This window comes from Myripristis murdjan, chromosome 3 (genome assembly GCF_902150065.1).
Source record: "Myripristis murdjan chromosome 3, fMyrMur1.1, whole genome shotgun sequence".
NCBI classification, from domain to species: domain Eukaryota; kingdom Metazoa; phylum Chordata; class Actinopteri; order Holocentriformes; family Holocentridae; genus Myripristis; species Myripristis murdjan.
The window spans coordinates 3,604,039-3,616,130 of record NC_043982.1 but is presented as its reverse complement, the minus strand read 5'-3'; the positions used below and the strand labels follow the sequence as shown (position 1 = coordinate 3,616,130).

Below are 12,092 nucleotides of genomic sequence, written 5' to 3'. Positions count from 1 at the left end.
AGGCCTTATGTATCGATGGAGATAGCATGTATATAGTCAAGTAACTCATAGAGAGGAATAAGAGCTACTGGAATGCCTTATGTATCTCTCACAAAGTTGTGTCATGGTGTTGTTGGATAATCGTGTATTGTTATATTTTATTTTTAAACATTACTTATGGGATTTAGTGGAATACAGTATCTTCAGCCTGCATTTACTGCTCTGTTTGTTTGGCTGTGTAGCGGTGATCTTCATGGAGCACTGGAAGAGAAGACAGATGCGACTCAACTATATCTGGGACCTGACGGGCTTTGAGGAGGAGGAGGTATGAGAAGGGCAACTTCTGCTTGCCGTAAAAGACAAAATGCACCTACATGGATTTCTTTAGCTTGTAAAATGTTTTGGAAATATGGAAGCATATTGCATTCACTTGAGAAAAAAAAAATCTGCTCTGTTTTCCTGAATTAACAACATATCTATATCAGAATTCAGAGAAATTTTTCAATTGAAAAGAATAATCCTTCTCTGTTCTTCTGAATTAAAATATAATAGAGATGGCACGTATTCCGAAAGAAAAATCCCGTTCATATTTGCCATAGTGACTCTGATAAATATTAACTTTTCAAGGTACACTTACGATCAGCTACAGCTATGTTATACAATAGTATATGCTCCTCCAGAGGCCATTATTTACCCTGATTTCAGCTTTGTTGGTTGACTTTATTCCCAACACTAATGCAGAGGTACTACATTACCAACAATTCACTGAACAAGTTCTACCCATTAGAGAGCCGCTACCATGGTGACAGGAACAGCGTTGAGTGTGTCTGACAGTCTATGCAGAGAAGTTCTTCGTTTGCTGTTACTAGCATGATTTCAAGTGAGATATTTTGTGTTTTTTAGGGATGAGGAGAGGACTGTCAGCAAGGGCAAGGGTTAGGAAAGAGTTTTTTTTTTTCTCTTCCAAAATACAACATGTAGCCAGCCTTGTGCTTTACTCTTTTTAAACATCTTCCAAATAGTTTTTGGTTCAGAATTAATTTAAGTAGTGTCATGATCCACCTTGTAGGGAATTCGGCCATTCAAGCCATAACCTTATTGAAATACTAATGTTTGCAAAGGTCTTTGGGAGAAATGAATGGGAAATAAACTTCTGGAACCTGGTCACTGAAAAAGTGGCTCTATTATCGCAGACTTCTGAGAAAATGTTTTTATGGGGGAAAATGTTATGTTTTTCTGAATTAATGACATGATTATCTAAGAATTCTAAAGAAAAAAAAATCATAAATTCAGAAAAACGGCAGATTTTTTTTTCTCATGTCAGTGCATCATGCCTCTGCATGGAAACACTGGCAAGTCAATAAAATCATAACTGTATCATTCTGATTTGGAAGACCCAACATTCAAAACATCATTGCAACATCATTTCACTGGAAAACCCATAATAATGAATATCTATTTCATGGTTAATTGTAAATACAATTAAATACTCTGTAAAGTAGCTTCTCTACTTACCAACTTATTTCTTCTTAGTATTTTAAAGAAGGACCCCAGAAAACGTTGTCCTGTCACTTTTATTAACAGGAACAAACCACAGCCGTTGTTCACCCCAGTGAACTTATTAACATAGTCACAAAGAAATCAAGAAATGGGTCACGATATGCATATAAATGTATCATTCCTGTCTTTTGTTTGCACTCTGTAATGAGTCAGCCTTCAGCAAAACTGTTCCCACACAAACAGATTACAGCCTCAGACATCTAACATCTAAATTGCACTCTGGTGCACAGTTTTGCATCATAATAAAATGAGACAGTGTATTACTGATTTTAGGGAGGCATATTACTGTTGTCATGTGAAAGCCTTGTAACTGCAGCCTTGGTAATGATCATGTTTTATATTCAGTACATGCTTGTCTGTGGGTTGAGAAAGCTCTACCACTCTTAAACTAAGGCTGGGCAATATATCAATATTATATTGACACTGTGATTTAAGACTAGTTATTGTCTGCATATCATAACATCATGATATGACCTATCGCCCAATAATACCCTGTAAAATTGATTAACTGCATGGTGGTCAAGCTTAAAACAAGCTTATTTTTCTTAATTTCTGCAAAATTTACCGTTTGGAGATACAAGGTTTTCAGCAGATCAGCATCAATAAGATTGACTATAAACACAAAATTCTAGACCTAATTTTAGATTTCCTCCTCAATTATTTTTAGTTAAGAGTCTAACAGTGACAAGGTAAATGATGCTCTTAAAGCACCGTACTAGGGATTTTGCATGTTTTGCATACTATCTACAAAGTATATAAACTTAAGGTTTCTGCTAATCTTTTTCCAAAGCAAGCATTTGTATTTCAGAACAACATAATTTTCCTACCTTTTATTCAGCCATTGGTTTCCATTCATTCCACTACAATATGAAAATGAACTTTCAGAGACTTTGTACTAGAGTTCTCATATTCTGCCCGAACCCGACCCGACCCGACATTTTCAGGTCGGGTCGGGCCTAAAATTTACGTGAATTGGGCGGGTCGGGTCGGGCTTCGGGTTCTGTGAGGGATTTTTTTTTTTTTTTTTTTAAATAAAAAAATAGAATTATGTGTTGTGTTATTGATTATGACGTTTCATTTTTATGTGACTGGTGGAGAGAGTGAGAGACTGGATTGGATTTGGAGGCTAAACTTTTAGTGACAGACAGACAACCAGCTGTGCGAGCGCATCCCGCTGTGCTGGCAGACTCGGCAGCAGGGACGGTTTTTGCTATGGGCAGTGCAACTGCCCAGGGCGCAATCTACTTGGGGGCGCACGAGACAAAAAAAAAACATCGCCAGTTTTCTAGACTACCGTATTGACCCGCACATGCCGCGGCACCATCAGTCGGCATCAGGCGGGTGCCGCGGCCGACCGGCGCTGCTAAATAATGGCGATTATTTTTTTTCGGGCTTTATCGGGCTGTCGGGCCTAAAGTTCAGCTAATTAGTCGGGTCGGGTCGGGCCTCGGGCTGGCCCAGTCGGGCCCGGGTCGGGTCGGGTCTTAATTTTCAGGCCCGATGAGAACTCTACTTTGCACGAGTATTCCATCACTATAATAAAGTCGTCCACATTACTTTTCCTAAAAGCCGCAGCACTGTTGTGGTTTGATGACTTGAAATTGAAACATTTGCTTTACACAGCAAACTGTCAGTTCTGTGATTTATGAATGTGGATGATTTTGTTTTGTTGCAACATAAAATCACTGGTATGGTCCTTTAATCTTTGAATACAAAGAAAGAAATATGAATGACTGTTTGACTGACATCTTTCCCCTTATGTTTTTATGTGTGTTTGCAGGAGGAGCATAAGGTTTGGATCTGGTTTCCTCTGTTGCTTGCAGCATCTTATATTTGAACTTGCCTTCTTTCTTTTGGACTTACTGTTTTAGATCTACTCTGCAGCTGCTGTTACCTAACACTAACCCTTTCTCCCTCAAGGTCTCTAACAATCTGCCTCGGGTCCTTCCACTTGTCTTTTTCTGCTTCTTTTTGTTCCTTTGCACTTTTCTCTCTGTATCACTCTCTGTCTGATCCTCTCTCTTCTCTCCCCCCTCCTTCTCTGTCTCTCTCTCCGAGGTTCATCATAATGCCGGTCCTCTCCGTGGTCTCTCATTAGCGTGGGCTCTCAACACAATGCTGTTGCTGTTGTTTGTGTCTGCTGATGGCAGCAGAGATGACAGGACAGTTTGTTGACTCACAGCCCTCGTCTCGTTCCTCCTCCTCTCTTCTTTATTGAATCTTTCCTCCTCCTCTCCTCGCTTTTCCTCTTTTCGTTGCATTTTCACAATTAAACACAGACAGGTCGGCCCCCAATACCCTGGAAATAGAAAAAGAACAAACAATAGCACAAAAATACAGGCATTTTGCCATTTAAAACATTATAAAATGAAGAGGCACAGAGGGAAAGGGAGACTGCAATAAGAAAGACAAATCTGGGCTGTCCTGGTAGCTTATTTACCTAACCTTTGTTTCCTTTTACCCCATTCTCTCTTACTCATCTGCACTTTTGTTCTGCACTACAGCAATGGCATAATTTGCATATACTGTCATCGATGACTGTACAATATTAGGTAACCTTATCCTCCTTAAGTTGTCCTTTATCCTTTATTAACCCTCATAAGGAAATTCGTTCTCTGCATTTGACCCATCCTAAGTGTTAGGAGCAGTGGGTAGCCGCTGTGCATCGCCTGGAGACCAACTCCAGTTCTGAGGTAGTGCCTTGGTTACCGGCACTGACAGGAACCCATATTTCTGAGAAATATTGAAATGTCTCTCCAAAACCAAGACAACTTGGATAGGACCACAAAAGATCACAGAGGTGTCATTTTCCACTGATGTATGTTAGATCAAGGTTGAGGCAGTGTATGCACTGTTCGGCTTTGAAATGTATAAGACTATGTTATGGCCAGTGGCAGCCACGATGGAGACTGTTGGAGATCTGAGGATTCCTCAGTAAATATAGGAACTAAAGCTTGTCAATCATTCAGACACAGAGCTGGATCTACAATAGCTGTAGCAAGCCTGGTTTAAAAAAGACAGAGCTACCATGGTTCAAAGTTCCTCAATCTGAGGTATTTAAACAAAAGTGATTGTGGAAGATGAAACTGAGCAAACAATGCAAACTGTCAGTCAAATAACAAGCTGGCCAACCGATTTAACTGAAGCTCTTTATTGGTTTAAAGCATCTTTCATTAATTTTTGCAGGAAAAAATGCAGAATAGGCTGAGCCATTTCATATTTAGTATAGTACATTTTATGTTTTGCGTTTTTGACTAATCAGTGTCCCGAGGGCAAGTCTCTAATTCAGTGTTCCTGTGCTGTCATCCTTAAGAAAATTTGAATTAAACTTTCATGGTATTTAATATATCGTTTAGCTGCTGTTTTTTTCCCATAATAATGTGAAGACAAAGACTTTAATACATTCATAGGCAAATGAGGGCGCCTGCGACAGTCATTGCATACATTAAATAATTCAAGGCTGAAAAGGAAAATCCAGATTAATTTTAGCCACCCTGAATCAGGATCTGTCTTTCTGATATATGTGTTTTTCTTTAACTGTTTGTCAGAGGCCGGTTAGCCTTTTGTCTTCAGGTCTTTTTGTCTATCTGCTTATCTGTTTGTCTGTGTGCCAGTCTGACACATGGACCTAACGGCCACAAGTGGCACTCTAACCCTCCTCAGCTTTCTTTTCTAGTGTTTTGGTCACGCTGGTGCATGTGGCAGTTTTTTTGTGGGATGTTACTACATTCCACATTACTGTAGTTTCTCTTTCCTTAGTGTGAAGTGTCCACTACCTGTGAATACCAACTCATACATCCACACACACACCATATCCTATTTGTGGTTCAATCACTCAAGGGAGCAACCTGTTTTCAGATTTCTCAATTAAAAACTCACTGATCTGAAAGTAAGGGGACTTCAGTCTCAATAAGCGTCACATATGGAGCTTTCCATTGACTGTCTGATGTTCCGACTTACATGAACTTGGAACTTCTCACGTCCGTGCTGAATGCGTTCCACATGCACACAACATGGATGCCTGCAAGAAGAAAGAAGTACATTGATCTCTCTACTGACAGCCAATGCTGCACTAATGAGAGTCAATGATGATATCTAACGTTAGCTAATGTAATTCTGGCTTGGAGTTCCACCTTAATTGGTGTTCCTTTGCCCTTTTCCAGGTAGGAAGGTGGATTTATCGCAGTTATGAGTTCAGTGGAAAGCTCCAATACTTCCTGCTACAGATTACATGTTGTGGACACATACAGTACAGTAATAGAGTATAATGTGAAGATTACCTTCCTCCACCATGAAATGATTATGTGACAAAAACATGACATAGACAAACCATTGTTTGCTTATTACATAAAAAGAGCCTGTTAATGGTTACATTTAAGCAAGTGAAACTACTTTAGTTAAAGTTAGGGTTAGCCAATTAAACAATTGGTTAGGGTTAGACAACTAAAACTAAAACTCTTCAGTAGTAAGTAGTAATTAGTTAAATTGTGGTTATGGTTTAAGAAGAAAAAAAAAATACATTCACCGGTCCAACCCTCTGACCAACAATATTTCTAGTCATGTCCCCCTACGTAACCCTTTCATGGTGAGGAATGTTTTTCTCTCACTTTTTGTGCAGAGCATGTTATTTGCATTTTCAGACGCCATGCAAATTGCACAAAATTTCATGACACCAAACTGTTTAGTTCAGTTCTCTCTCCCTGTCCACCATTCTGTAAGGTCCTTCTGACTCTTTTAGCCTGTGCACTTAATGCCTCCCCACCTTTTATGCTTCAGGACTGTTGCAATATGTCTTGTGTTTGGATGTAACTTGTAAACTAGCTGTTGTGTCTTCCAGGACCACTGCAGAGCAGATTATGAGGTCCGGGTCATGGAGAAGACACTGAGGCAGGAACATGCAACTCCCAAGGTAACACTCACCGGGGTCATATCACTGCTGTGATTTTAAAACAGACCTATATCAAACAGAACACATCATTTTTATAGTTTTAGTCTAGATCCTAGAATTTTACTACACAGGAAGGCACAGTGAATTTCAAAAACTCTTTACAATCACAGGCAAACATTTGAGAGTTAATTTAGTATTTTTCCCAAAACATGTTCTGAGTGAACTGGAAGCAGTAACCTCCATTTATCTGTTTTTTTGCCATGAGAGAGCCTCGGCTTTGGAACGCCCTGCCTGAGAAAGCAAGGCTCGCCAAATCAAATCACTCCTCCAAACTTACTTTTAAGAACAGGCTTTTGCATAATTTCCTATTTTAATCCTCATGTCCTCATATTTTATTATGTAAATCACCCTATTGATTCAGGGATACAGTTTGTGACTTTTTTGAAGACTTCCATATAAATAATGTTATTATATCATTATGATTAGCAGTAAAACAAATAATAATAATAGTACAAGTACTAGCCTATTAGTTGTAGCACTAGCAGCAGTAGTAGTGATATTAGTTGTAACAGCAGTAGTATTAATAGTAGCAGCAATAATGGCAGAACTGGTAGCAGTAGTATTATGACAAACATGTTAAACCCATGCTAAGAACTACCTGTAAATATTATTTTATTCATTTGAACTTTCAACCATGTGAAATTCTTCAAGCCAAATCAAGTCCCACATTTTTAGTGAGCTGTTTCTAGTGAAAACCAAGATGGAGCTGAATTGTGACTTTAAAATGTGTAAATGTGTGAAGTGGGAGTTTTTGCAACCAATTTACAAAAACTCCTATTGTGTTCCTTATGAGTTGTAACTGTGTTGTTAAGGTACTCCAGCCTTACTGAGTCAGTGGGCAAGTTAAAGCTTGCCCACTGACTCAGCTGTCTGGCAGAATTACTCAGTGAGGATCAATTTTAGCACTGCAGCATCTGCTTATTTCTGTAGGAGTTTGTCAGTGACACTCAATTTAACATGTCAATTTGGTGTAGCAGGTACCTAAGTGTAGCACTTAACTCTCACACAAACTCAAAATACCTGTCCCACGTCTTTGCCCAAGTCAGCGTCCATCATAGCTATGCGAAATTTTAGATTTAAGATTTCAGGTTGTCAGGCACTGCATGAACTTGGCATCAGTTTGCAGTACATCTGTGTCATGCATGTGTTGTGTGTCTGTGCCAGAGAGAGTTCTACCACCTCATTTGAGCCCACGAGTACTACATCTGTGTATGTTTATATGCAGGTGAAAGTTCATGTGTGCTGGTCAGTGTGTCCACTTCCTTGTAACTTACATGTGCATGACAGTTTAAAAAAAGGAGGAATGGTGCTGCCACTGTATAGAGGGTGTATATAACTGTAGACTGGCCAGTTGCTTCTGCAGTTTTGATATCTGCTAGTGCAGCAGTTGGATCAATGCAATCTTTGGGAAAATGTGGAGTGCAGATAGTCATGGAGGTTATTCAAGATCATTCAGAAATCGGTAAAATCCACGGGCTCTTCCTAATCACATTCTTTTTGAACAATATTATTTCTCAGCAGGAGGAATAGGCCTATATTATGTGAGCTGAGGTTTGCCCCCAGCAGTCTGCCTCCACATTTTTATCGCTGACTGTTGAAGGCAATGAGCAGTTTACTTTTACACAGCCTCTAATCCATACACTAAAAGACTGATAAAAGAACACAAAGCACTCCTAGTTTGGATGATATTTCTGTTTTTAACTTTAACTCACTTCCAAGTGTGCTTGACAGTGCAACTACCACAATAATGTTGAACACAATCCCTATAGGGATATTAATCACTGCATTTATCACATATGATATTCAATCATGATAATTCCATTGAAAATAACTTCAATCCAGCCTTAGTTGACCTAAATTTCACATGAAGGTCTCAATACACTTAGAAGCTTATTGTAGGAGAGAGTGAAAGTAAAACTGGATAAGTGGGCTTTAGGATGGGATTTACTCATTGGTACTGTTGCCAAATCCTCCATAGTTTGGTCTATGATGATAATGTGATGATAATCTATGATTATAATCTATTTATTATATCAAGAGTGCTCATCTCAGGTCTCATATTTTTTTTTATTAGTCCATTCTTGTAATTATCTTGTGATGGGCGATCTGGTTTACTTTTCTTAAAAGTAATGAATTGCTTTACCCCGCCCCCCAAGAAAGTAATCAGTTACACCGCTCATTATGTTATTTTTTGTGTTACACTAATTGTGCCATCTTTACTTGCATTTTTTGGGCCTGTAAATAATGTAGAGCGAAGCCCACCTTAAGCAATAATAATAATATAAACTTACAAATTTTCTGTTTAAGGTTTTTATTTTAGGTAGACCTAACAGTATTAAATTCCAACTTTGTAGGTCATTTTTAACACTTTTTAGATCATTCTTGAGTTCTCCTGCTCATTCTTTGCCACATGACTGGAAAGCAGCATAGGATATGGGAAATATTTCAGTTGATACTATGCCAATAAAGACGTTGTGTGGGTGTGCTGGGTGCATAGCCAGGTAGGCGCGTGTTTGTCTTTTGTTGTGGGTTTTTGAACCAAAACAAAGAGAGATGGTGGAAGCTCTGAATCTAGCTGGGCTGACCTCATTAGAATATGAGAATAATAATAGTGAACAGAGCCATCAGGCCCACTAGGCAGATCAGGCACAGCGCCTAGAGCCCCACCTTCCTCAGTATAGGGCCCCCATAAGCAATCACATTTAAACGTAAGAAATTTTATGTTGGTGCAGCATCACTGATCTAATATGGAAATGCCATTGGACAATATCACTTTTCAAGAGGTTTTTGCTCATTTTTCTTCATGTGTGCTAATTTTCTAATTTGACAACAAATTTTCTGGTAATATTTTGCTGCATCATGCTGAAAGAAATCAAGAAAAATTAAGTAAAAAAAAAAAAAAAGTAAAAAAGTAAGAAAATGTAGAAAATTGCATGACATGCAGCCAAAAATAAATAAAATACATGAGAATTATTAGAAAACTTGCCAGAAATTACCAGAAAATTACTAGACAATTAGCAAAAAGCACCAAAATACCCCCCAAAATGTTACAATGTTAAAAAATGACCAAAACGTTCCTCCCAAAAATTAAAAAATGAAAAGAACTATAGTAAATTTTGTTCAAAGGGCGAAATAATGCCTTTCAGGTCATTCATTTTTTTTTACTCACATGGTAAAACACATGGGCCCACCAAATGATTTTTGCCTCAGGCCCTCACATCTCAAGGGATGACACTTATACTGATAGTCATTCAATACTGTAAGCATTCTGTGGCATTAGCGCCATTTGTGCAGGTAAAATATCATTGGTGAATTTACCTTATCTAACATTAGATGTGTCTGGTTCATAAATGCAATACATCACAAAATGCAACATTAGCAAACAGTTTACATCAAAACCTAGTGGTTTCAAATTTTTGTTTTCCCAGGGCAAAAAGAATTATCCTGTTGCTTCCTTATATCTGTTGCAGTGATTCAGCTGTTTCTCGCGGCAAAGCAAGGCGTCTGTGCAGTCACATCTCGTTGCATGTGGAGAGAGAGAGCCAGAGTTCTCCATGTCTGCTGTCATACAGGGAGTCCTCTTTCACGTCTGCTGTTTGCTCTGCAGGAAAGAGGGCATGCGGAGGCTTCCTGGTGTAGGGCTCTAGTTCTGTCCTGGTTCTGGTCGCTCTGCTGTCTTAGCTAAGGAAAAACGCATTCCCTCCTGTGAACGAGAGAGAGTGAGAGAGAGGCTGTGCACATTCAGTCGGTTTTGGAGCAGACAGGACAGTACAGGCCTTGGGCTTGCGTGCTTGTAGGGAGCAGGAGGAGAGAGCCCGTTCCTCTAGAAAGCCAGCAGGATAGAGAGAGAGAAAAGCAACAGCTCCAGTTGGTTGTGTGGTAGGTGTTTTCACGCCTTGGTGTAAGATGGCTGGCAGCCTATCAGGGCTCAGAGGGGTCAACAACAGGAAACAAATGCTCTACCTCTCTTGAACTCATTCTATTGTCTAATCTTATTTTGAACATTCTAATTTGTAACTCCCTTTCACATATTCATACAAGCTCACTCACAGACACAGACATTTGTTTTTCACTCTCTTGAGAGGACATTATATTGACTTCCTTTCATTCCCTGCAGCCTTCTTCTGATCTTGACTGTAAACAGCACATGCCTAACCCAAACCCTTACCCTTACTAGGGGTGGTGAAAAAAATCAATGATCGATTAATCACGATTATGTTGTGGATGATTATGAATCGATTATTAAATTTTTAAGAATCGATTATTTGGTGACACTGTTCTTCGCGCTTCACCAAGCCGATCAGCGATTCGCGCTCGATCCCCTCGCGAGAGGTTAGACAAACACCGCAAGACAGCAGAGGAAAGACACAGACGAGAAGGAGCGCGGTAATCGAGAATCGCTAATAATCGAAAATCGGTTGTTAATCGAATCGGGACCTCAATAATCGTAATCGAATCGAATCGTGAAATCACACAGATTAACCACCCCTAACCCTTACCCTAACCTAACCCGAATTCTCACATTAACCCTAACATAACCGTTAAACCAGAATGTTGGTTTAACTCTGTTGGCTGAAATATGTTCTGGTGCTCACTATGAAGCAAGTGTAGCAACACACACACACACACACACACACACACACACACACACACAAACACAAACACATGATTAGCCTCTGACTTTTGTCTTTGAGCCAAGATCATTTCTTGCTGTTTTTGCAAATACACGCAAGGACACCCACAGACACACAAACGCACACACACACACACACACACTCACACACACACACACACACACACACACACACAAACACGCACATGGTCATCTGAGCTTGCTGACCCATTTCTCAGTAGGCTTGAATGTGACATGCCTGTCAGCTTTGGGGCAGAGTTAGCTGTGCTCCACTGGAGCTGCAGTCAGTGTGTGTGTGTGTTGTTTGTGTGTGTGTGTGTGTGTGTGTGTGTGTGTGTATGTGTGTGTGTGTGTGTGTGTGTATGTGTGTATCTGTGTATCTGTGTGTATGTTGTCTGAGTCTATGTGTCTATGTGTGAGTGTATTTTTCTGCCTTAGGCATAAAAAGCTGCTCCTAGCAGATAGACATGGGGTTGTGATAACATAAATGCACATTTGCATACACACACACACATACACACACACACACACACACACACACATAGATATATACACATTTAGACAGCTGGAGATGCAGTTGATGTCTCAAACATCATGTGTCCTTCGCTAAAATGTGTGCACATATGTGTGTGTGTGCATGTGTGCGTGTGTGCATGTGTGCGTGTGTGTGTTTTCTCAGGGTGAGAAGGTGAAGCTGACATGTACCGACAGAATGCCGGCCTACCTGACGACTGTGGTTATGATGGGCTTCATGGTGAGTCAGGACCGTCTACACAATTACATTACCAGCCTTTATTTTTCCACAAATAAATGTTAAGTAAGAGTAACCATACATTTTGTTAAAAAAAAACACTCCATGTGTCTGCATTGGTTGAGAAAAAATGTGTCTCATCATGTCTATGTGAGTTGTTCTTAATGGCATTTCACATGACATTTGAAGCAGTAATATCAATCACATAAAGGTCTGACTTC

The 12,092-nt window shown here is 39.6% G+C and overlaps 1 protein-coding gene across 1 annotated transcript in view; it reads left to right on the top strand.

The window, feature by feature from the left end:
• The window catches only part of ano1a (anoctamin 1, calcium activated chloride channel a), an 82,022-nt gene that overhangs the window by 52,140 nt on the left and 17,790 nt on the right, over window positions 1-12,092 (top strand). The window contains exons 13-16 of the mRNA XM_030048120.1: window positions 222-304; window positions 3,320-3,331; window positions 6,377-6,448; window positions 11,800-11,874. Coding sequence (XP_029903980.1) covers window positions 222-304; window positions 3,320-3,331; window positions 6,377-6,448; window positions 11,800-11,874 — 242 coding nt within the window. The remainder of the gene's footprint in view (window positions 1-221; window positions 305-3,319; window positions 3,332-6,376; window positions 6,449-11,799; window positions 11,875-12,092) is intronic.